Here is a 27,315-nt window from a genome sequence, read left to right as displayed (position 1 = left end):
AACATAAACAGGAAATGGTCTAATAAGCAAAGCATAAAACTTGGGACAGATTCCCATTTCCACACAGCTAATAGTGTAAGTCTCTCCAGATCTATCTCCCTTTATGAAAGGCACACATCCTGCTAATCAACTCAGCTCACATTAGATGCTTCAGGCATCACATCAACAGTGCTTTCTGACTATAAAAAGGTACTGGGCATTTTTATAGGCAAGAGATCCATCACTGTGTGCGACTTCATTCTGTCGAGACCACCAGAGTGAAACTGCAATGTTGTAATGTCAGAACTGTAATTCTCTGTCTTTCAAACACCATCGCACATACTACTATCGCTAGTAAGGAAAAGAATAAGTACATGGGGAAAAATCCACAAAGGCCCTAACTTTTCATCCCTACTTTTGTTTTAATGGACTTGGATTTTCTTTGAAGTTTGAAAAAACTGAATTACAATGACAGGGGCAACTGCTCCACACTAAAAAGGGGGAAGGAAAGAGAACTATTCAAACTTGCTGTAAGTTAGCAAGTACCTCTGCTAGTATGTAACTTGCCACACAGCTCCCCCTACACTCTAGGTGTGCAACGCCATCGCATTTGCAGCACTGTCTCAGAGCACAAACAAAGCTGATGAACTCCAGCACCACTTCCCTAACAGCTGCAACCAACTGCAGGCATATTGCAGGCAAAAGTAAGCAGAAAACAATATCAAACATCTATTAGAAGTGTTACAGAGGGCCCAATCCTGCAAGTCCTTACATAAACATCTAGCTTTTTTCTTATGAACAGGACCTGGAGAGGCAGTAATTAACACAGTTCTGTGAACACAAGGCTTTTGTCAGTGATCCTATGTCTATACTGCATCCCTCAAAAAAAAAACCAAAAAACTACATTTTGCAGGTTCTTTCATACTGTCCTCTGCCTATCACAAAAATAGGCGATTTCCTCACTTTTAAGATATTTAGCCCTTCAAAGCTCTTGCAAAGGAGTAGCATCGCTCCCATTTGAAAGACAAGCAAAAGAGGCACAAGGCCAGAAATGCTCATGAGAATGTTCCCAAGTTTGGATTTGAAAACTGACTACACTTTCACTGGGCAATTTTATTTACTTAGCACGAGCCATACCACCTCCCAGCAACTATACTTTTCTTTGGAACAGTCTCATTCATATAACACCTCCGACAACAAAGCCCTTAAGAGAAGTCTATCTCTTCTAAGCTTGTCATTAAATCAGCAGTGAGATCATGCAGGATCCAAAGGAATAGGAAAGTCAAAGGAACAGACAGTCATAGGATCAGTACTAGATCTTGACACAGTTTGAAGACCCCCAGCGAACCTGGAAGTAACATAAGGAGGTTTCCTGGAAGCAAAAGGTGTGGAGGCAGCAAATTGCCTTTAGTTATCACATAGCTGGCTCGTAAGAACCTCAGCTACTCACTGCCAGACTTGATCCAACTTAATTGTCCAACATCGCACAGGAGACTGGCAGCACAGGGATGATGGACCGGTCTCCGGCAGCACAACAGCAGCAACTGCACGCTTCCAGAACGAGGCCAGTAAGAACACCGAGTCACACAAATTCCAGTTACAGTTAGTGTGAAGAGGAAGAGGCAGGGCAGAATCTATGTTAGCTTAGAAGGATGTTATTCTAAAAGCACTGATAAAGAAATGTAGCACAGGCAGACTTTTTTCCAAGCTTTTTTATTATTGTTATTATAGTTGATGTAAGCTTTTCCTACAGGAAGAGAAATTTCCGTGAGGACTTCACTTTGGTATACACCATTATTTTCAAAAAATGAGAAATACGAACTATACCATATCCTTTATACATATATACTTTTGCCTGAAAACAGAGCTGTAACATTATATGCTACCTGAATGCATAAGCTCTCTTAATAGTTTGAAGCATCGTTTCAGAATTGCCTAGCATTCAGGCATCCAGCTCTTCAGTACCAAAGCGCTGTTTGGGGAAAGGTCAAGAAAGCACTGCCTGCAGCGAATACTAGCCCCTCCATTTGGAAGTTAATGAATCCACCAAACTGTGTGGGCTTTTCAGGTGCCAGATCTCAGATTACGTATCTGTGTAAGATAGCTGCGGACGCCTTTGACCTAGCTTGTCCATACTAGTGCAGAGAACAATTTAACTCCAGACTGAGCAAGTACTTGCACAGTGCATTAATTTTTTTTTTCCACTAGCACTCAAGTACTGGAGTGCCAACTATCAATTCACCTCCCCTCAGAGGATAAATTAAAGCAATCATCTACTTTTTGTTATATGATGCGATCTCTCATAGTTCTCGTGTTTTCAGTTTTGTCACGATGCCTAGGAGTGCGTAGTGCCAAGTACAGTGGGACTCTAGTTTACTCAAAATGAAAATAGTTTGAATTTCAAAGATAGATCTTCCAATCATTTCAGAACTGACGGCTGAATAGAAGGGAAACACTGGCAAATATTTTTAAATCAATGACAAAGCAATACCCATCTTGCACTTTTTTTTTCCTTTTTCTTCATTTTGTCCAAATCCTTCTATTTAAGATATTCTAAATTTGCACAAATGTTTACTTCCACCCATTTGACCAATGTCTTATCAGGTAATTGGTATACATTTCATTAACTAAGCATTTAAAGGAAGAATTACAAGGGAAAAAAAAAAGAATATTATGGAAAAACAAGCAGGAAGAAGCAGGAGCTGTTTGAGTCCTTTCCTTACTCTCAGGTAGCAAAACAGCACTCAAACTCAGCAGAGCCCCTTCTGGTGTTAATGTGGCTATGTTTTCCTTTAATTCGGTTCACAGAAGCAGCACTTGAAATATGGTAACTGCATGTAAAAAGAAAGAGTAGCTACAATTACTCACATACTTGGATCTCTGCAGTTACTTCCCTCTAATAAGTTTAATAGGAAATTAAACACAGTAATTGTACTCTCTTAAGTAACAGCAGAGAATTTGCTACATGTTTTTAAGCTAACAATGATTAGAAATCTGAACAAATAAATAGAAGGTATTTCCTCCTTTTAAAGTTAGTTATCCAAAACTACAAAAGAGGTATTCATAACTAAAGTAGACATTGAAAAATTGTAAAACTCGCACTATCACCTTTCACATTGTTTTCATTAGCAGAGTATTTCCTATAACTAGTTCTTGCCAAGTTAAGTGCAGATTTCAGTTATCATATTTATAATTCTGTTATCAGCACTCCCTGCTCCCAAAACTGTTTTCTACTTCAAAGAAAAAAACCCATCTGCTTTTTCTATTCAGGTCAAAATACTTATCCCTCATTAAAAACCTAGATGTGTTTATGAACTGAAGATGAACATCAGAAAAGGATAAAAAACTTATAGAGTGTTTTCTAATTTCTCCTAAAAATATTATTACTATAAATTTTATACATCATTTGTCCAAGACTAAGTAGAGACCCACCCTTCTGCATGCTAGGTAACTTGCCAAAATCAAAATAGTACTTGCAGAATGAACTTGATGATTGATGGTGTTAAAAAGCATCCCTAAGGAACTAAATAATGAGAAATGCCTTTTCAATACTGCAATCAGCCCCTTAAAACATTACAGAGAAATGTATGCATTTAAAGTTTCCAAATAAGATTGAACACTCTAGAAGACCAGACCAAGTGATCGCAGAAAACTGTGCCTGTGCCTGCAATATCGTCTCAGTTCATTGAGGAGTGTTTTCAACATAGGTCTCAATTAAAAAAATACATTATATATAGTTTAGATAGCAGAAATTGATACTCCTTCAAGGACTTCTAAAGATTTCTGGGCACCCTTTCACATTCTAGACATTAAAATTCCTATTAAAAAAAAAAAAAAAAAGCATGGTGTGCTCATTCTGAGCTTCTGTCTAGTTTCTTCCATTTAAGCTCTGCAGCTTGCAAAGTGATAAAAGCAAATCTCAGTTGGTCAGTTTCTCAGACAGATTTGTATAGAAGTTTCCGTATCTTAAAAACACTTCTATAACCAGCCAGCAGAATTTAGAAGCAGCCTCGAAGGGTGAACTTTCAAGATTTTCTCATCATGGCATTTATAAATATTGCTTCCAACTTCTTAAAGCTCAAAGCCAGGATCCTTACAATATCCAAACACTATTACACTCAAGCCTGTAGCCTCAACTTTTCTGCAGCAACTCACCTTAAACTCAAAAAGTCTGAGAAAGCAGAAAAAAAGGGCAACAGTCATCTTGAAAGCAGATCTGACAATAAATAGGTGAGATAACTAATTGGAACAGTGCTGTTGAAAAAAATTTGTTTGCCACATAAGTCTTCAGAGAGCATCTTCCTACTAAACAGTGCTTTCCTTCCTGTATTAGCAAGGGCAGCTACTGTCACAGTAAGAATACTGAATGGAAAGAGAATGACTTGCCTTCTTCTCCTACTGTAACCCATCCCCACGACTTGGATTCTTGTCAGTCTTTGATAAAGTTTTAAAAACATGTACTGAGGCAATAATTACTTGATGTTAGTCACAATATTGTGATTTATCACAATAACACTACAGTAAAGCTTTTCCTGCTGGAAACTCCTAGTCAAGCTGCATACACACAAGGACAGACAAGAAAAAGGAAAGGAAAGTATTGGTCAATGAAGCAGAAAGTTACCAATAACCCCAACGAATTTTTAAATCTAGGTATCACAGTAAAGGAGAATTTTAAGTACTGAAGAAAAAAATAGGTATGGGGGAGGGGAAATACCACCTTTTGGATACAAAGGGAACAAAGCAGAGCAGCACTGATAAAAGATGTGTGAAAATGAACAAAGGAAACATGAGATGACCTCCAGCAGTGAGCTAAACAGGAAAAGGAGAGGTGCAGTTACCGTAAGACATGAAAGCTACTTGTCTTTTGATTGACAAGAGAAGCAGCTAGGAGGGATGTAAAATGGTAAACACAAAACACAGCTAAGCCAAATCTTTACAGCAATAGTCTAAATGAACGAAAGCAGGACAAGACCAGACAGTCAAGCTGAGAGAAAAGAATGCTACGAAGACTCATGAGATACCAGGTTGATTTTCAACTGAGTGAGTTGCACGCTACTTACCTGAGTTATACTACAACTCCTGAATGATTAGTTTTTCTTATGTTTTTGTTGAATTGCCTTCATCACTGGGAGCATCCAATGCAACTGTTCGCTTGCACTAGTGGAGCTACCTCTCCCTGACTTAAGTTACTTGAAAAACTAAAAGCAACATGCCTTCCAGATTACCATTCCTAAATATGAAATTTGTTGTTTAGCCCAACACAATCTGTATTAGCTAACAGATTAAAAAATTTCTTGGTGCTGTCTTTTTGCCATAATATACTTAATACCTAAGGTTAGGAGCTACAATTTGCTTTTTGCTTCAGCATTTGTGTTTGAAATACTGTATTATACGCATGCATTTACTAATGCAAGAAATTTTTTCAGAACAGAGCCCACAGAAACTGAGAATGTTGATCTTATTTTCTTGAAATTCTCATCTTTCACATTATTTTAGTTAGGTAATACGATCTTCTGGACTTGTTTCATACATTTCACAGCTTACAGCTCTTTTTGTCATGGGACAAAATGGAAAAGCTCCAATTAGCTGCCAGCCACATAAGTCTTCAAAGTGCATCTTCCTACTAAACAGCGATTTCGCTTTACATTTGTTACATTTGCGTCTGTTAGGGCGGAGAATCTCTGTTAGCATTCATTACCATTACAAAGTCTGCCAGAAGTAAGAATTGCCTACTCAAGCTCAGTTCCGTGCTGTAATCAATCCCAGGTGCCTACAGATGTTACTGTGATCAGGGCTGCCAACATGGAAAGGTTGGCAAGTGAAGCGGCTCATTTATGTTTGGCCCACTTTACACATGATATCAAGCAGCTAACCAGCACTAGTGGTTAGCGTCTGGTACCCTCAGACAGCTGATATAATTTTAAGTGCAGAATTCTTTGTTTGCTCCTTTGCCTTTCCTAAGTAGCAGCTTCATCGGCTCACACAATAGAGGCATTTTCAAGAAGTATAGCTGTTCTAGCCCAGTGCCACGAACGTTTGCATGCAGGCTGAAGTACGTACATGAAGACTCATTTTATTAAAAGGAGACTGTCATTGAAGTTAACCTTTCATATAAACCTTGCAAGAAGGCCAGGATCACAACACTTATATTCACATTCATTTCTTTATTCCCTTCTATTCACCATGTTAAAGGGGGTCAGATCCTAAAAAATTAAAACAAATCTTAATTTTGATCAAGATTATCAGAGAGCAGATTTGAGAATGGAAAGTACACGATCTGTGGTACAGGAGAACTCAAAAATAATAACAATAAAAAAGCAAGCTGAATTTTTGACATGTCAGAGACCCCTGAGGTAGGAGTGACACTACCCAGTCTCTCAGCATTCTATGGAGCTATCTTTATGTCAGTTCCAGGATGGTGATATATAATTAAGAGAATGTAATTTTAAAAGAAATGTTAAAGTTAAGAGGTTATGGCATACAGTAAAACATAAACTTTAAACAAATATCTCAGATTTCTCACACTAAGAATACAAAGTCAAAATGCATATGTTTTGTTTTTCCCCTAGACTGCTAAAACGTGTACAGTATCTGGATTACACCAAAACCATTATTAGTGTTCTGAACGCAGTGGATGTACGAATGAAAAGTAGTGCTGCTTTAGAGGCAGGAAAAAAAAAAAGAAAAAGGAGGTCTTGATTTACTTTTACAGTGTAGCTGTGCAAGCTGTGGTCCTAACTCTCTCAAAAAGCTACACATAACGCTTCACTTTGACAGAATACAAGTGCAAAGCCTTTCATTTTAGGCAGCCTATCTGCATTACATAAAATAAATATGTAAATGTTTACAAGACTGGAGCCTATGGCATGCAAGATCTCTTATTACCATGGAACAAGGTATTAAACCAGCAACTCATGAGGAGAGCATGTAGGAACTATATTCTACAAACAGCTTCAAAACAGTTGTAAAAGTAGCAAAACTCAAGTCTGAAAGCCAGGCTTTCCTATAAGCGGTTAATAAATACACCCATTGCACTGTAACACTATATATTCAAACAGGTTATCATCACGCAGTATCAGTAATATGAAGGGTTTGTTTTCCTTCCCCCAGATAAACAATTCCACTAATAAAATCAGTATAAGTTTCAGTGTGAGAGGTCTTATGTTAAAAACAATTCTATCCAAAACTCTGTATAAAAGCAAAAATTTTAAAAAACAGATCTTTAAGGAACTTTAAGGAAAAGAGCTGGCTAAAAAGTCGAGTTTAATTTATTTACATTTTCAGTGAATGCTTTCCAGTAGCTGAAATAAGACTAGTTCCAGCTGATTTTTGGACAGATTTGTCCTAGTGAGTTAAGTGTTTTTTGTACATTCTGTCTCCAACTGCGATACTTATTTAGAGATTTTGGGCTTACTGTCACAAAGAACCACATTCCTGATACAATGCAGACACATCCATCAATATACTATACAGGAAGAAAAACCACATAAATTATATTTGGATATCTTTTTATACAACATACTTGGATTCTCTTCATAAATCCTTCTCAAGAAAATATAAAGCATATCACACTGTTTTAGCAATCCTTTATTGAAGATAACAAGTTGGTTATGTTCACTGTATTGTATGAAACATCACAATATCATACTGGGAAGGTACTATCAGTACAGGGTTGGACCAGAGCGGACAGTCTGAACAATAAACCATTTTGCATTCTTCATTCTCTATCTTTTAACAACCCCCCAAAAAAACAGTAAAGGGACAAATACCTGTTAACATCATCATTTAGAACACTTTAACTTACAAGGCTAAAATCTAATGAATAAATAAAATATACTGTGGCAATAATCCTCTCTAGACAAAAAAAAAAAAAAAAAAAAAAGAAAGATCAGATACACAGTGAATCAAAATGACTGGGAAAGCTGGCCTTAGGCACCAGTATGAAAGAGCATGTGGTTTTTACAGACTCACCATGGGGATAAAGTTACAGAAAAATACCATGAATTCCATTTCACACAAAACCAGTTGATGACTGTCATTAGCTTAAAACTACACACAAGGGCAATTACATCCTCGCTGAAACACAGTTTAAACAAATAGGAAAATGTTTACAAGGCATCCACAGCATGTAAATCATGTACAGATGGATACATTCATTGTTTCCCCTCCCCAATAGCTTTTATTTTAGATAAATACTTTACTCTTCTCCATTTTCAGCATTTACTGGACTCATTACATGCACAACTCAAACAAGTCAGAAAAAAAGTCAAGGTTATTGCAAAAATAGAATTAAACTAAGAATCTTCAAGTACCTTACATGACAGCCACTCTGTACCATGCCCATTGCTTATAAAATGAAAGGTCATTGAACCCATGAAAATATCTCTAATATTTTCTTAATTTAAAATAGATAATTTTAAGTGTATTTATAGTAATCTCAAAGTGATAATTTGAACTTCAAAAATAATGCAAACAATTAAAAATTATACCCATATTACACAAGACTTTTGTCTGTATCTTAAGCCGAGAAAAAAAAAAAAAAAGAAAGAAACTATAGAAAACCACATATAGAACAAAAAAATCACAATTTACATTATAATAAAGGCAAATTTTCAGCATTTTTAAAAAAACCTGCAGCTGTGAGAGATGTCAAAGCAAGTCACTAATAGCTATAAATTCATCAGTTTGGTTTTAAAATATTTTCTCTAGCAAGAGTTTAAGGGTGTGTTGTACACATGCGTAAAATTCTTACTGTTTTTAGATGCCTAGAATCTTCATATATTATTGCCAAATACACTTATCTTCAAGCAAGCAGTAGGCAACATATCACAATTTGGACACCGCAGGGAAACCTTACGGTCTGGTAATACAGGTAAAACTGGAAAATTAAAAAAAAAAATACACATCTGATAGCATATTGCCCAATTGAAATTACTTCCAAGCCACAGAGCTGCAAAGCCTTCCAACTTGGTAAAGTGAAATAAGTAATGTCTCATACAATTACTTGTACTCTTTCACGCTTATATGTTGTAAATCTCCTTAAGCCACAGTGTATCTTCAGAGTACAACTACAATCCCATGCACCTCAGGTACATATACTGATCTGCTGAATCCTTCCTTCCTTCCTTCCTTAGGGCCAAAGTTCATTACAGATGTAATCAGTATGCCTGAGGCTGGTAAAAATACTGTAGTACAGGCAATGCTAAGAGTGGCAATATCAGAAAACACAAAAATGAACAAATGATGGAAAATTCTATTATCTTTCTGCCCATTTCACAAAAAGTTGGAAATCCACCAGAATTTTTCCCTTGTATTGAAGAAAACTGATTTAAAAGTTTTTTTCCCCCTTTCAGAATCAAAAGCATTTTAGTAGATTTGTAAGGCTACCACGGATCTTCTAGATCTCCAGCACCCTACAGGAAAAGAAGAGGAGAAATATTACTACTCACCAATACAAACGGTAACATTTTGTTGCATTTTGGATTTAACTGGTATAATTAAGTAGAACACTAACATCAGAAAGATGACCATTTCCTTTTTTCATACTTGCCCACTTCCCTGCACAAAAGTTCTTTGTTCCTCAATTTCAAGAGGGAATTCACTTCCATAAAATCCAGTAAAGCTGCTATAGCATAAAGACTTAAAAACAAATACTACCTAAAGTTGTATTAAATCTTAGCTATCAAAAGATACTACTACAGAATATGGAGGGAAAAATATCTATAAAATACTAAGAAATTCAACCCTTAAGAAGTTATTCCTCATTCACAAAAAATTCCCATAGGATCCTTTTCATCAAGGCAGTGAACTTTGAACCTATTTGGAACAACAGTATTTTTGTGGTAGTGTTAGAATATGAATTGCACGTCTTACCTGACACAAGAACTCCAGTATTAACTTATTAGCAGATTAGTTAACTATCACTGAAAATTCTCAGTATTATTACTGACATACCCAAATGCATATGCATACATGTGCCAAACACCGAAAGCGAGGAAAGATTTGGTAGAAAATAACTTCAGGTAGACTAGTCAGTTCACTCATTTATATTGCTCATGCTTAACTTGCAGCTGAGAAAAACTGCCCAAATACAGGACTAATGATGGATGTGTCAAACCCAAAACTACTCAGATACTTGTAGAAAGTAGTGAGTATCATAATGAGTTAATATCAAAGGCTATGAAAAGTTTCAAGTCATGTCAAGCTGATAGCATTTCCAAAAAAGTTTATTACTTAAATAGTTCAAAAGACTCAATATGCATACAGATATTCCACAGCATATTCTTTATTTTCACTTAAACACAAGTTATTAGAACTTGACACTAGGTACTAATTCTAAGTACATTGTCATTTCTGGATATAGGTTATGCTACAACCTGGAAAGTAACAAGAATACAGTTTTCTAGAAAACAGATATTTGTGACGAACATTGCATACAATCTAAATTGAAGGAAACACCACATTTAATGAAGAGTAAGTGATTTAACCTAAGACGTGATAGTTTTTGTAATTCTAGTTGTAACAAACTATACACAATTCAAATACAAACATGCAGGATGTTGCACATGATGCTGGGGAAAAGGATTGAAGAATTTGCATAATTCCATTAATATGCACAAAATATGTATGATTAAGATGCAAATTATTTTACAATTAGCATACACGTACCGTCAAAATTAAGAAACTTCTTACAAGAAAAGGGGTTTTAAAATTCAGTTTTGCATTAGCATGTTAGATTCCTCTTGTTGGTTTCACAGGATTTAAAAACTGATGCCTTGAACAGGAAGTTAACTGCTTCTTGCTACACAATATAAAATGCAATCACTATAATATACCATAGTTTTTGAATCCCTAAGGAAAGAGGAGAGCTTCATATAAACAGTCTGTACAAATAATCAAGAGTAAAAACAGACAGACTTCTAGGGTAGATGTGACAAACGTTGAGCTATAAACAAAAGGAAAATACGCCAAGCGAAGCGTCAAATCTGCTACGTGAAACAAAGACATCATGTCTGTTTATCGCTCCTCTCGTTCATCCCTGAATCTTCACGTGAGCTCTGTGTTTCAGCAGGGCCATTCCCAGGCTCCGGGAGGGTGTCGGGCAGAGGGTCGCTGGATGCAGCATGATTAGCTGAAGTAGATGCTGTAGCTGATTCAGCAGTGCACTCTTCTCCCTGCATCTTAGCTAGCCTGTAACTAGTCAGCATCTCTTCCAGAAGGTGGCGGTAGTTCCCCCTATGATTAATTCTCATTTGCCTGAGTGCTTCCACCAATTTTCCCTGTGTTCCACTTTCCTCGGCTTCGCCAGGGTCCTTTTTTTTTTTTTTTTTTTTAAAAAAAGATTCAAGACCCCAAAAAAATCAGTAGTTAAACTAGGCTATTTTAGAAAGACATTTTAAAAACATTTTTTTTCTGGCTGAAGAAACATCAGCTTTGTCATATTTAAACATAAACACACCTTATTAGCAACACACACCTTATAAATTAGACAAACTTTTATTTTTTTTTTGAAAATAAAAAAGAATGATACTTTTTAAAACACATTGACAATTATTTCAATTTATTCTGAGCCAAACAGTGGCAACACGGTATCTCCTCTCGATCAGCTCCACCCTGGTTGCAACTGGTGCTCAGTGCGTATAGCTGGCATCCTCCCCACAATTGTGGTCAGTTGTCAGATAGTGAAAAATTTGAACATTTGAATTTCTTTAGCTACCAGGTCAATATTTAATTGTGAACTTTTGCACAGCCAATGGCAATGCAATTCTGTGAGAAGCTTACAAAAAGTAATAGATTCTTCCACCACAGCAATTTAGTTAAAGCATCACATCAAGAGCTCTATACACTAAAGATCCAATCTTTACGTGCATGATGCTGCCACGAAAGAAATAAGCAGTTACCTATCAGCACCTGGAGTGGTGGCGTTTGAACACTGTAACATACTGTTTTTGGCAGATGCATCTAACCCATAGAAAAATTAACTTATCGGATACCTAGTTAAGCGCAAATCTAACAACATACATCGCAAAGCCAGAATACCAAGCACTGATTAAGGAATGGAGGTCTTCTCTGCAAACCACTTATACGACAACAAACCTTCAGTTAAGTAGAAGATGGAAGGATTTTTTGTTGGTTTTTGCAAAACAGACTTATGCTTCTGTTACAGTGCTCTGAGACTGGTACCAGATATTTTAACTTCAGTGTGCTAAAGCCATATTGTCACTCTGAGGGAATAGTACATCTTAAATTATTAATATCTAGCAAGTTATCAAGCTATCAGATAAAACTAGATCAGTAGAAGCTGGCGGGTTTTGCGATACATTAGAGGCAAAATCCTGCCTGTTTTCTTCTCATGCTGACCTCATTTTATTGTCCTCTACTGCAAAAGCTTAAAAGGCTATAAGCATTTCAATCACTCATCTACAAGCTCAACAGTACCATTAAGAAAACATCTTGGGTTCACAAAAGTTATAGATGCTATAACATTGCTGGAATAGAAGTGCCAGGACTGATCAGCACAGTTTAAGTTAAAGGGGGACAATTTTACCACAAAAATAAATACTTCTGCACACAACACTATTCCATAAAACTTAATTTTATAAGGACATATGTACTTCCACCATGGTTTCCTGATCTCTGACTCTCATATACTCACATTTCCATATTTAGATAGATCTTCAAGAGCTCACTGAACAGAAGCAATCAAAAAAGTAACTTTAACATGTAAGTGGGACTGTTTTAGTGTCTCTTGATTACAAAGTCGGTGAAAACTCGCATCAGGATGATGTTATACACCTTATTTCTTAGATTTTGATAGAAAACGCTACTTATTTATCTAGTAAGTATTAAACAAACCAGCACAGCTGAAGAATACCAGCTTTTTAAAGTTCAGAACACACATACGTTCCAGTCCCTCTCTCCTACCAGTTTCACTCTGAGGTTGGCATTAGTAAACACAGACTAAGATAAATGCTTTTATTCCTGTATCATCCTGTATAATAAAAGCAGTAAACAATATTCTAGCATCACAGAGAATCCTGAACAACTCAAATGCTATCAGGAGTCACAGTCAACTCTGGTATTCCAGTGTTTCTGATACTGAAACACACAACTTGCTTTGCTCTGTGCCCTCTTTGATACCGGACTATTTTGTTCTTCTGCTGTCTCCCTCAGTATCAGACAACAAAAATATCCCACAGGTGACAACATGGCAGAAACTGCCTCTTTTATATGCTATATACTATATATTATTACATACATTTCTCACTAATGATCTGTGCCCAGTATAAAACTGGCCCCTGAGAAGCCCTGAGGACAACAAGGAATATTCACCTAGCTAGTACTTGCCTTCCTCAGGGTCCTATTTCAGCTTACTGCTGTTGAAAATTGGGGGGGGGAGGGAATATTGGTAGCAGCCCTCAGTAACAGGATCCAACCTGCCAAGTGTCAGAGCACTGTATTTGTAAAAGCAAAGAAGTAACAGTCTCCACCAAGAGGCTCAAACATAAACCTGGCTTTAAACAAATGCCATTTTAACTCCTCACTAACTTTAACGTTGTCGCTCATGTTTAAAGCTATATACATCTAAGTAGTGTAAACAATCTAGAAGTAGAGCCATTAGAAAACGTGCAGTAGTTCTAATAAAAGTATACTTCCAAATTTTAAGGTGAGTGATAGATTCGATAGTATTGTAACAGTACAAGAGTAACAGTTATTTAGCTACAAATAAATTCTTACATTCCATTCAAAGAGCTTGAAAGCACCCAAACCCCAATATGTAACAGATTTCCACATGCCCTCAAAGGCCCTTAGAATGGAACAAAAGGCAATACATACATTCCACAAGTCCCTCCCAAAAAAGCACTGGTAAAGCTGCTGTAGGTGAGCCCAGTGCTGGGCTCATTTCAGCCCTGTAGTTACCAAATATTTTTACTGTGGCCGGATACCTAAAAGAAAAACTTTTAATGACTGCTTTACCCTGAAGCCACACTAGTAATCTCTGGACACTGCTGCAGTACTAATGACTTAACTCCTCAGTCACTCTAGATAGCGTCTACTTATTTCAGTCATATGCTACGGAGATTTTCAGACAATATACTCAACAGAATATATACCTGAAGAATAGAAAGAAGTTACTCCAAGAATCACTAGCTCTGATAGTGGTGGTGGGGGGAAAACGAAGCACAATACCAACTGAAACCTTTTTAGCATTGAGCAAAAATGAATCTACTCTAGAAACGTAGTATTGATTTAAATATTTGCTGAGAGCCAGTTTGTCAAGCTATTATGCTCCAAGTTCAGTTACGAAAGGTAATGGTTCCTAAAAGTTTATAATGTGCATACTAAAAAGCATACTCTTTAAAAGGATGTTGACCTGTTTGTTGTTGGTGGTGTGTATTTAAGCAGATGGGGAGTGCTGGGGGGGGGGGTTGAGAGGTGTGCCTCTGCCTGTGTGCATGGAGTTTTACCCACATGTATTCATATATTAACAATTAGTTACACTGTTTTGTCAATATAGAAAAATTTGATTTTAACCTTAAAAAAAAATCAGTCCAATTAAGGTGACTGCCACATGCAGACTTTTAGGTTAGTAACCTTAGTAGTACGTATTACAAATAACTTTCAAAACCAAGTATACACTGCTTAGCCACATACAGGAAAAGATTCTCAAGTGCAAGTCAGCACATCTCCTTGCTCTGCAGACTTAGAATTAATCTCCAGCCATATTTTTTATTTAAAGTTCTGCTCTTGCTTCGTGCTATAACAGGATCATTATTACTTATATTTTGATTTCATTTGGAAGTGTCATCACTAGGATATATTGCATTTCCTTCTTACCTTTGCTTCCCATTTAAGTGAGATGTGCAGCATCACAATGTGTAGACATTTTACAGAGCCTGATATTGAGTAACCGAACATCTCCCTTCCCTCCTTCCTCTTCCCCTCCTCCCCACCCCCAATTATCCATCTCAAAGAATTAAGATCACAACCACAGACACCTGGAACTACAGACTGAATGAGACTAACAAGACAGTCATGCTTTCATTGCCTCGGAGGTGAGGCCCACTGCATTTATCTGCTCTTAGGGAGAGTGAGATAACAATTTCTACTTGCCGGGAAAGTGCAAAAAGGAATTGCACCTATCACTCAGTGGGCAGCATCCTCAAACTTCTCAGGGTTAGAATCACTTAAGACAGACAGAGTAAAGGTACTGACTGGTGAAAAACATCTCACCAGAAAATGAAATTAAAATTTAAGTGTACTTAACTTTAGATCACTATAGACAGTGATTTTGATCACTATCAAGGTTTGCACTAAATATCAAGAGAAAGCAAAGTTTACAAAGTAAATCGGAGGGTACTGCTCACATTTCAAACTAAACAGAAACCCAAATAAAACACTGCTTGCTTTGGGGTGCAACAGTAATAAGGCCAAAGTTATATTCCTGCATATGTATTTTATTGGCTTATTTAGTTCAGATACCTGACTTTATTAAATCATAATGGATGATGTACAAAAACATCCTGAATGCCCCCAGCATCCAGAACAGAGATGTACTATATGTTAAGACTTCTAACAAGCTTTCACAGCTATTCAGAAATAAATTTGGACTTGGAAAAAGATACACCACAAGCGTAACTATGGAATGTGACATTTCTAGAAACTTTTTCCTGAATAATGTTTTTAAATGGATGCTATAATCTTCAAACAAATCACTTTCTCCCAACACTGTAAAAGAAGGAATAAAACTACTGCTAAATACAAACAGTGGTAATAGGGCTGAAGGTGCAGGGTTTTCTGAAGGACTAAGGAAGCTGAAAAGAGGAAAATTTTGCAGATATCTAAAGATATAAAGCTGAATAGTACAATCATTGTCCATCTTGGTTTTTTGGTACCGTTGCATAGTTTAAAGAAAGTTAAATGAACAGTGTATGCTCTGTCACTCTTGAACTTAAAAAATAAAGAGCAGCAAATCCTAAACAATGAAAAGTAGGATTTTGTCTGTTTCTCTACTCTAACACAAGAGTGGCCCCTCCACCTACACAGCTTTAACTTTAGAAAATGAACTAAATACAGGCAATCAAGAGAAAAGATGACACTGGGTGGACACAAGGATAATTGTAATAAACTATGAACCTTGAGACTGTGAATATGCAACTAATCTTTTCAAATTTTAAAATACAAGGTGACATCTCCCAACACCTTTTACTGTAATCATGACTTCCTGAGAGATGAACTTGCAACTCTCAGTTAAAAAAAAAAAGAAAAAGAAAAAGAAAAAGGACAACGAAGAATTTACCAGTAGATGCAAGGTACCTTCAGATTTGTTCATGTAAGAAACTGTGCAGTAGAAGACAACGTGTGCGCAAATTTTATATACATACACACACCAATTTAGTTACAGTTGCTATGAACATCAGTTTTTACTTAGTAAATATTAAGATGAACCCAATAATCAGGTTTAAAGTGACAGTAAAACATATTTCAACATAAAAATATTTAATTTTTTTAAACTCAGCTTATTAGGAATCAGACAGACAGATGCAACCAATTTAGAAATCAGAACTGAACCCAAAGCATTAGTTTACACTGGTCTTAGATCACTGCACATAGGAAACGTCAAGATAACAATACCTAAAAAAAGTAGTCAATATTATTCTTATTTGTTATATTCAGTTAATGTCTTGTGTTTGTATAAAAGACAACAGGAGATGTGTTTGCACTGTCCTACTAGATCACTGGATCCTAGCCATACGCAGTTGAAGAATAAATATGGTGACCGTAACCTTCCACAGGAATAAACTACCATTAAAAAGACCTCTACACCGCTGCTTCACAGAATTGATAGAAATGCAGTAATCAATTATAAAAAAAGTCTTTCATAACTGGGTACCACTGAAACTTGCTGTCTTTTTGAAGTTCAGATCGATTTCGTATACAAAAACAAGATCAAAATAAACTGTATGCTATGATACACAATTCATGTTTATAATACTTTACTGACAGTGAGGTACTACTTAAAGTATAAACTATTTTGATGTTCTCATTAACAAATAAACATAGCAATCAAAATTGGAACTTACCCCCTCATTGTCTCTGTGTGGATTCAGCCTACTGTACACAGCTTCAATAATATTACGCCTAAAAAAAGAAGTTTCAAGAACTTTGAGCATACTGATAAAGGATTTCCAAACATTTAGGTGTTTTGCCTTTAACCTGTCTATTAAAAAGATGAAATTCACTATCACTGTCTCTAATTGCTTCCTGTATGTTTGGGGATTTAATATGTAAATCAGGACTTGAGAAGACTGAACAAGGCAAAACATTCTCTTACCTTCTGCCTTCCCTTTCCCCTGTTTATCCCTTTGAACTTTTAAAAACTCCAGCTGCATAGTCAGATTTTTGTGAAGATTAATGTTTAAAACTATTTTGCTTATTGTAACAAAGTTATCGCAGTTGGCTGTTCTTGTTGTTGTATTTTTGGATGGGAAATTTGAAGACTATTATTTTATTATATATAGACAGTCTACTGCTTGCCTCTAAACTTTTGAGGTGTGTTTTCCAGGACTTCTAACTTTTGAGGTACAGAGTTCAGCATCTATTCACATTGTAGATACTAAATCCCAAATACCACTAGATAGATTTCTTTTGGCAGCATCATACGGCTACCATCATAAATGGCAGGCAAGATGAGTGTAAAGAGATCCTCTCCAAAAGATTAAGATGGAAACAGACTTTTTTTTTTTTTTTTTTTTGGGGGGGGGGGGGGAGGGTTGCAAACATGTAGACACTCATAACCCAAAGAACAGCATTCACAAGAAGGTAAACCTTCTTTCTTCAAGACAGTTGTCAATAAAAGCAGATCCTTGATCCTTCCTCCATTAAAAAGACACACAGGTTTTTAGAACTTCAATTTTTCTGGAATAGCGCTGCCCCCAAGAAAATAATTGTTCTGCCAGAGTCCAAGTGAAATCCTACTTGGTTGTCCTGTAGGGAACTAAGATAAGGACCAAGAAGCATAGAAAAACTTAAGACTGAGTAACAAGCAATAAATGAAATCTAATGGAATTTAATTCTATGCAGGAGATATATGAACAGGTACAGTGCTTAATTCACATAGGAAGCAATGGGCTCTGAGCCAACCATTAGGCTCATTAATTTTGGATTAATTTTGGATTTACTATGCATTTTCCCCATGAAGACTTGCGTACAACAAAATCCAAAAAAACCAAATCAAAAGCTGGCAGTTAGGAAATAACAGAAAAAAATGCCCTGGCACACTTGTATCTTCAGTACAGCATACAGTTACATCACTGTCTCTTCAAATCAAAATAAGAACTGGAAAAAGTTCAGAGAAGGATGGCAAATATTATAAAATAAGTTACCGACAGTTTCCATAAAAAGGAACAGCTATAAGAACTAGGACTCTTGAGTATTAAAGAGGTCAAGAGTATAAAAAAATAGTAATAGTGCAGGTGTAAGTACTTATTCTTGTCTCTTCTGAACAAAGAGCACAAGGGCATGAGATAAAGACAGTAGGAGATATTCTTAAAAACAAGCAGCGATGGCTCTTGATGTAACAGATATTTTGCCAAAGGATGATGAGGATGCTTTGACTAGAGTTCTCCTGAATGTATTTAACTTTATGGAAGAGAAATTTTAGTTTACTAAATGCTTAAAACTATGTTAGGCTCAGGAAGCATCTGAGCTGCTAAAAGCTGGAAGCTGAAGCAGTAATAGGGAAAGTATGTTATGTATTCTTCTGTTCTTAATACTCCTCCCCAGGCATCAACTTTCAGCTACGCAGTAGACAGCATATAGAGCCAGAAGGATCCTTGATCTGATCTGGTATGACAAATTCTTGTGTTCGTATTACAGAAGCAAAAGCACACGCAAAACAAAGTTCATTTTTTTTAATGGAACGTTGTGAATATATGGATTTCTGAGCCAAAGCAGTAAGCCAGGAAATCTCAGTATTGGGATACATTTTTCCAGTCATGAGCCAGTATTTAAAAGAATACTTACTAAAATGCTCAGTCCTGGGAAATGATCTGAGGACCAATGAATGCAAGGGACGGGACAAACCCCAGGGTGACAACTAACCTACAACACTGAGAAGACATCATGCTACCATGCTTTCAGATGCAAAATATGTTGACGATCTTCAGTTACCTAGATATACCATCCCAAGACGAGCAGGAGGTAGGTACAACAGATTTGCCTGACAACACAGAGCCTCAAGACATTGCTGTATATACAATTTACGCTTGTTCACATTTTGGGCCATGTTTGAGCTCCAGCAAAGAAGTTGCATTAGAAAAATGAAGGGTCGTCTTTGACTAAGGTGATGCTGCTTCTCCAGAAGACAGTACCTAAAACTTACCACCAATGAGGAAATTTAGCATTACTACCAGCACAGCCTCAAATGAGAAGAGAGAACATAAACTGAGTGAAGTTACATATAGACACTCACACAAATCAATGAGATTCGACATGCTCTCAATAGTATCTCAGCCTACAGCTGGTTACAATACAAGTTAGAATATTTCTCAGAGAGCAGAATTACTCCTGAGGAAGGGAAACCTTGATTTCTGCAGAATCTAGTATTGCTACTGCAAATTCCTGGAACCAAATAGAAATTGGATGCAGTTTTTGAATACTTATCCTGAGAGTTACTGAGTTTACAGCTTCTGAAGTGATGATGTTTGTCATAACAGAATCTTTTCTTTTCTATAAAAAGGTTGTCCCAATAAGGTATCTCTGTATTTTGTCATCTTTGATATGAAAGAACTGAAACCCTTGTTGCACTAGACTCAAATTAGTCTAGTCTCAAATTACGTCATGACTTACAAAAAAAATCATATATTCACAGTGCAGGCTTATCTTTCACACTTCCATTACTGAGCCCCACTTTTAAAAATAATTACTGATAGAGTCCCCATTTCAAATTTGAGTTACTGAAAACCACTATTAATTTTCTTAAATATACTACAGAATTAATAAGGAACTCCTTTCTTCTCAAGGTCACTAGAATCAGGTAAAAAGTATCTGCATTCAGCAAAGTCTTTTTTTATGCTTTAAAAGCTTCTGATACTTCCAGCACCACAGTTAATCCTGTAACTATTATGACTTTTCTAAAATAACACCCCTTACTGCAACCCTTGGACTTCCTAAGTAGATCTATCTAGTTATAGTCCTTCTACAGCACAGAAACTTTAGCCTTCTCTCTGTGGTAGCTGGTGTCACTCAGTAGGAAGGGCTGGACTAAAGAAATGTTAGTGTCTATTCCAAAATCAGACATATCTAAAAAGCAAATGAAAGCATCTTCACACGACACTGAGTTCCATTAGACTCAGACATGCATCACAATTAACCCAATAGTGACACTTTCAAGGGTAAAGCCTAATGTAAGAAGTCCATTACTGAACACAGCTTCTCCAAGCTGTGCATCAACAAAAGACAATGTTTAAAGGGAAAGAAGAAAAAAAGTCTAGAATGGTTATGTGGCTGAGCTTAGATGGGATCCATCAGCACTGAAAGATGATTTGCTTAGAGGAAAGAAACTGAACCTTTACACAGAAGATACAGGAGGGCTCTCTCTAGAGAATTCCATATTTAACGATGGCGGAATAACATAACATTGACTAATTGCCTGCACTACAGACAGTAAGGGTACTTCATACCAATGTAATACAGATCAGCTGGACAGTCCAACAGGGTTGCCATGGAATCAGCAGACAACTATTGCAGAAGGTTTAAATAATATTTAATGCTAAGGCTTCTTGGGAAATTTCCCATCTTTTCAATTCATTTTATTTTCTTTGTACAGCAAATTTATTTGCATTTTCCTTTAATGGAGAATTCAGCAGCAAGACTAAGTGCAAGTATTAGTGACCAAGTGGCAAGGTGGCTCGAAAGTTTTGTCATCTTCTGCAACAAGTGACCCCTTCTTCTGGTAGTATTTGAAGTTACAGTGGAGTATAAGTCAGGTCAGAAGTCAGTCTCTGAAGAGTCAGCTTTTAAAAGGATAGTGTATCACAATGTAATGACCAAAGCAGAGCTGACACTTTTTAGATCTCCTGTCTCAACAAATGAGCCACTACTGGCTTCTAAGAAGTGAGATGCTTGAGGGAAGTACATAATGCCAAAAGGAATGGAGGCATTTCAGAGGCAGCTGATCCTCGAGGCTTGCAAACATACTCTGGTCAAGGTGACATCACAGGGTGTTTCTCCAGATCATGTGAAAGTTGGGAGCAACTATAACTGGTACTAAAAACTAGGATATCTGCCATACACACACTCTTTTTGCTACCTGTTTGAGCCAGGTCTTGGGAGTTCTGATGCAAGGACAAAGTGTAAATCTTCATATCCTGATAACATTACAGTACAAAGGTCTCAAGACTAGGAAAACTCTTAACTGTATTTCTCCTACTAGGAGGAAAGTTGTAAGTTACAATAGATGGTTTGGGGTTGTGTGCTTCTTCAGAACTTCCATTCAGTAGCTCAATCTGCAAGTAAGGTTAACTAAATATATCACTGTTTGTCTCTGCTTTAAGTTTGAAAGCCAGGAAAACGTCCACCAATATGCAGTGAAACTCTCTTAACAGAAGCTGTAAGTATACCTCCCAATATCAGTCTTTTGCCACACAAAACTAGGCCCACAGATAATCTGGATGGGGGAATAAGAAATCAGAAAGCAAATCCTGAACCAAAGTCCATTAAAAAGTAGTAAGCAATCTGGGCCAACACAAATGAATTAAAATAGAATTTATATGCAAAGCTTCAAAAAAAATGAAGTAGAAGTAGACAGTAGAATGCAGTCAATGAGCAAGACAACGAGATGCTCCAATTCATTCAGCAGTTTGGACAGACTAAGAACACCCCACACCCTCTCTGAATGCCTGGAATGCACACAAATGGAGAAGGCCCAGAGCATACAGGTTCTTTTAAGGCTAGAAAATAAATCACAGAAAGCACTACCTAAAATATGCACAGACACAAGTACTCAAAAGGCAGAAGTTAAATTCTGAGGGAGGAAAAAAAAAAAAAAAAAAAGATTCTATGAGCAGCACAGCCTGTGTCTGAGAGCAATGATGGACCTCTGCTCATGGAATCTTAGATTAAAGCCTGTTTATGCAATTCTAAATCCTGTTCACTGAAATTAAATTACATGTTATTAGAACACCAACATTAGGGTCCCCAGAAAAGCGTCATTTCTGACCTCAACTGTGCACTCAATTTGCATTTTAAGATACATATCCTAGTTTTTAATATTTCTTCTTCTCTAGCATTCAGGTTAAGACTAAACAAGAAAAAAAGTAACTTTATGACAACGTAAACTAGGCAAACAGCTATTGATCCAAAAATATAATGGACATTGCAGGAGGATGGAGGGAGGAGAAGCATGACATCAAGAGCACTGTCCAAACATACTTTGATACGATCCTTATTGTATTGTTGGTAGTCCTTAACAAATGTAAAGCAGTAACAAAGCCCAAAAGACATCTATGTATCTTTTAATATGGCCATATGGAAAGAGTAAACTAGTACTTTATGTACCAGAACATGATCAATCTGTTTCCTCTTACCATTTGGGAATAGATAAAGAATAGTACAAAAGGTAAACTAGCTTAAAACACAGAAAAATCAGCTTTTATTAACTTGAGTTCACTTATTACACCGGGACAGCTTTAGAACATTTAAATAAAAGTATTTATTTCAGTGAACAAAACAGTTGTAAGTAATTTCAGTACTGTACTCACTTGCCAGCTAAACCACCTCCTGGCGGTAAATTAGGGATATTCTCCGCAGATAAAATGCGAATGACATGAGCAAGATCAGGCATTCCTTCTTCACCCGATTTTTCCATAATTTCTAATTTAAAAACAGAAGAGGTCCTCAGATTACTTAATTAAAACCACCTTTTCGTTTAGACACTAGAATACAAGATATTGTCACTTCTTTACACAGAAGCATCAGGCATGAAAAAAGCTATACGTGAACAAAGATCACTTCACATTATAGGTAAAAACATCACTTGCGTGGTCAAATAGAGCTATGCTTTCCAGCATGCTTCTAGCCAAGAAGCTAGCTGATCTAGCTAAGAAGATCAGAGGCAGATCGTCAGCTGGATAAAATATTCTGGCAATGACAGAATCTTCTCTTCCAGAGAGGTAACAGCTGGGAGCCTGTTTTAAGTACCTTCCTGCTGCATTGCAGTACTTGCAAGTCACACGCCAAAAAGCCAGTGCTTCCCAGAAACTCACTGGCATATTGCATTATGAGTAACACCTCGTATACTGAAAGTCCTGAAACTTTAGTGAATAAAGACCAAGACTATCATGCAATAAAGAACATGTTTAGCAGTCCACTGTCACTCCACTGGCCAAAACAATAGACAGCACTGTCACAACCAATAATTGATAATATGTTTGTCTATTTTCAAAGCAGAAGTTCACTTCTCTACAGCCCAAATTTCTTTATTACCACATAAGACCAGAGGTAGTAAGTGTTTGTCTTGGAAAGAACTGTTTCAACCATGAAGTCAATCTTCATGTGTTCTCATTCATCAAAGGTGCTGTAAGGCAAATAAGTTCTATATATAGTCGCATAGGCATAATGTCACTAGCTTCTAGTCATAAGCCTCAAATCAATCAGCTTCTCCTGTGGCAGAAAAAACTAAATTATTTAGAAAGTGTAGTTTATGAGTGTTTCATGCTTCTTATGTTACAAAGAAAATAATTTTTTCTGAAAATCCAGAATTAATGAAGTAACGTTTCCTGAAGAGATTATGCTAGATCATTTTTTTTGACTCATGAAACAAAATAATTAAGAATCTTCTCAAATATTATCCTAACCAATTCAAATGGCAAATCTGCCATTTCTGGATGCCTGATTTAGAATCCGTAATTACAAGCTCCAACTTGAGTTTCTGAAGTTAGGAGAAAAGCACATCACCTGTTTAAATCACCTAAAACACCCCAAGTTACCTGGTATTTAATCTCCCTTGATCTCCATTACCTATCTATGAAGCAAGCGATACCCAGCAATCTCGTATGACTACTGACAACAGAGTACTTGCTAGGCACTTCCTTATGGAGCAAATCTGTAGGAAAGCCCGCCAAAAGACCACTGTCTGGTTTTAGAATAGCTTCACTAACCTGCATCAATTAAGGCACCAACCTTCCAGGTTACAATTTTAAGTCAGCACCATACAATCTCTTAGGAACTCGACTAAAAGTAATTACATGGTCTTCCATGACACCTTTTGTGTATATTAATGTACTTACACCCACTGAGAATAGATTATGGCTAATGCAAAAAATGACAGCTAAGTTTGTGTTTGATTCTTAAGCTCTTAGACTTTGATCACTACTTTTTAATATACATTCACACATCTAATTTTTCAAGCATGAATCAGCCACAAGTCTTACAGATCTCCTCCTTTTGTGCAGTTCTACCTAGTAAGAAGTAGACAGCTTATCAGTATTATTTAATTTTGCTGAGTCATATCTCATAGGAAGTGTCTTATGCTTATACTGGTTTTCACACCCAGAGCACCTCTAGTTCTGTATGTACTAAAAGCAGACAAATAGCACTGAATTAATAAGAAAAGAGGATGCAGAAATATTAATGTAACCACAAGATTTTGAAATTTTCTTAAAGAAGAATTAAAACAGTCACAACTGGACTAATGTACATTTTCGTACAGGAATCGCTTACTTTATAGTGTATAACCACTTCCTAGAGAGTTTTGAACTGGATCAAGTGCAACTTTGCTCAATTTTTTCAAGAGTACTAAATCTTTATTAGTAACCCTGGTAAATCTGACCATCTGCTGTTTCCTTCCTTGTTGCTAGCATGAATAATTTCATACCTAATATTTAGTAAGAAAACACATTTCCCCTTTGCCAAAAACAGCTTAATAGAAAATCCAAGCATAAAGCAAGTGACCAGACTTGACCTTTTTTCATTATACATTAGTTAACACGTACATACTGTGGACTTGCTTGACAAAGGTCACTACAGAAAGAAACCACGTGGTTTCGGAACTCAAAAAAAAAAAAAAAAACACACATCCTCAGATGTGTTGGAACCACAGATGTGTATGAATTTACAAGATTCTCACTTCTTTCTATGATACTAAGAAAAATCCTGCAGTTAAAATTTCTCCCACAAAAGTACAAAAAACATGACTGCAGAAGCTTTAATCCTGTATTGCTAATAGCATTGAGTCAGACACACACAGAATCACTTCCTGATATTACCATACATGAAATCCGTGAAAGTCTCCTACAAAGTCAAATCTGCTATTTTACTTCTAAAATACTTTCGTTTAAAATCCTAACATTCAATTCTAGATAGACAAGCATTCTGAAAATTCAGACATTCTTACTCACATTTTATATACAAGCAGTTATTTTTCCAAAGAGAGACCTCCAACCAGACAGTATTGCAAAAGTTTTCTGCTTTCAAACATCTCTGCTCATCTTTAGCTATAAAATTATAACATGGGACACTTTGTGACACAACCCTCTTCTCTACCAGGTCCGATTCCAATGCCCAAAGTAGTTTGATATACCATACGTCCTCTACATATTAAAAAATGTACTATCCAACCCGCTGTGTTGAGTAGTCAACTACTGTTGTATCGAATTAGTTACAACTACCTCAATCTATACAGAGCAATTGTCCCCACTTAGAGGATTTGGGGTTGGTTTGTTTTACACCTTCCCCTCTGATGTATCCTTTTAAAATAACTGAAACATACCAGGAAAACTGATTTGTCCCTAATTTTCCTCTTACTTTGACCTGCCAGTGGATCTCTAAAGAACCAGCAACTACACAGAACACAAAGTAGCATTTGAAAGTGTCTGGAAAGAAAAGCCTGTCCTCCTGACCTACTATGGCTCAGTATTCAACACGCCTGCAGTATTTCAAAAAATTAGCCAATTGAGCAACTCAAATCAAAGCACACTACACTCTCTCATAGAAGACTTGACCACAAGCCATTGACTACAATCTCATAACTACTTCAAAATACCTCTGTAACCTCCAACTCTGGAATGCAGTTATACACATGCTGTCGATGTCAGGATCCAGACTAGCTTTAGAGTTTTAGTATACTACTCCATTACAAATCTGCATAGACTATCACTTGGTGAGGTTTAGAGCTTGTTTTCAATAACACCAAAAATCTATTATGAAACTACTAAGTCAAATGATCCTACTAACACGCAGGATCTACTCTTAAGTCCTAAACTTAACTCCGTAAGACTCTAAAATAGACTGCAAAAAATTAAATGTTTTTATTTACTGCATATTAAAGCACTTTTGAAAGCTTGAAGAAATTTTGACAGAAGACAACAACATGCCTCAGACAATGCTTTTCTACGTCAAAGTTAAAAATGCCCAAGCATAGCAATGAAAGAAAACAATGTCTTAAAGGTTTGATGGTATAGTCCAAATCAGCTTGAAATTTAAGGTCCACAAGGGAAAAGAAAAACAGACCTTGCTGAACAGCATATGTTCATTAAGAACAAATACTGTTTATCAGACTAAAATTGCTTCAGGAAGTCCCAAATCATTTTATATTTAAACAAATCGGTCACTGAAAAATTAGAATATCTAAGAGAACTCATAGCTTGTATTTCTCAATGGGCCTCCATTTTTGCAGTTCAGTAGTTCAAAGAAAGGTTGATTTTCTTAGAATGTTTTTATTACAGATATAAATAAAAATGATTCTTATTGGGTATTACTTAACTTTACACAACTTGTGGGCTGTTAATTCTTTAATAGAGAAAGAAGTATTGTTGCACACAATACTTCAAGGGAACAAAATCAGTTGAGTTCCTTTCAAAAGGAACTCATCTAGTCTGAAATTTTAAACATCTAAAAGCCTACTACACCCACTATAGTACCTATGTTCCCTTAACAGCAAGTGGCTCCTGAACATAAACTTAGCACATACTTTCTGCCTAACCTGCCAGGTTCAGAGCTTCAAAATAAGTCAGAACTATGAATAAAATGTAAGGAATATGCTTCCCTGAACAAGGCTATCCTAGAGGTATAAACTATATTTAGAATGAATCTAAGAAAGAACTTGTCTGTTGAAAAGAACCAGAAGAGATGATCAAACCCATATTACATCACAACTCACCTACCAGTTCAGTTTTAGAATTAAAGGCAGTTCAAACTTTCAGGCATCACCCTTTCATGCACTGCTTTCCGGACTGCACTCAAGACTACAGATGCAGTCCCTTCCTGACCAAAAAGATGCCACATCCTTCTAAAGCTTTTCCTTACTATTCCAACATTCGTGATGATTATTTTCTA

At 36.5% G+C, this 27,315-nt stretch overlaps 1 protein-coding gene across 7 annotated transcripts in view; it reads right to left on the bottom strand.

Moving 5' to 3' along the window:
* Positions 1-6,032: 6,032 nt before the first annotated feature.
* PPM1B (protein phosphatase, Mg2+/Mn2+ dependent 1B) overlaps positions 6,033-27,315 on the bottom strand; it is a 71,034-nt gene continuing 49,751 nt past the window's right edge. For 5 of the 7 annotated variants that reach the window (XM_062571910.1, XM_062571909.1, XM_062571911.1 and 2 more), the window contains 3 exons: positions 22,743-22,854; positions 17,064-17,121; positions 10,249-11,291 (listed from right to left, as the gene is read on the bottom strand). In XM_062571910.1, coding sequence (XP_062427894.1) covers positions 10,986-11,291; positions 17,064-17,121; positions 22,743-22,854 — 476 coding nt within the window. In that variant the 3' untranslated portion in view covers positions 10,249-10,985. Of the gene's footprint in view, positions 6,183-7,548; positions 9,393-10,248; positions 11,292-17,063; positions 17,122-22,742; positions 22,855-27,315 lie in introns of those variants that run through there. The other 2 variants (XM_062571914.1, XM_062571915.1) reach the window with 2 other exon arrangements.

The sequence above is a fragment of the Rhea pennata genome, chromosome 3 (assembly GCF_028389875.1).
Source record: "Rhea pennata isolate bPtePen1 chromosome 3, bPtePen1.pri, whole genome shotgun sequence".
Classification (NCBI taxonomy): Eukaryota; Metazoa; Chordata; class Aves; order Rheiformes; family Rheidae; genus Rhea; species Rhea pennata.
Note: the sequence above shows the minus strand (reverse complement) of the source record. Positions and strands in the feature narration are given on the sequence as shown.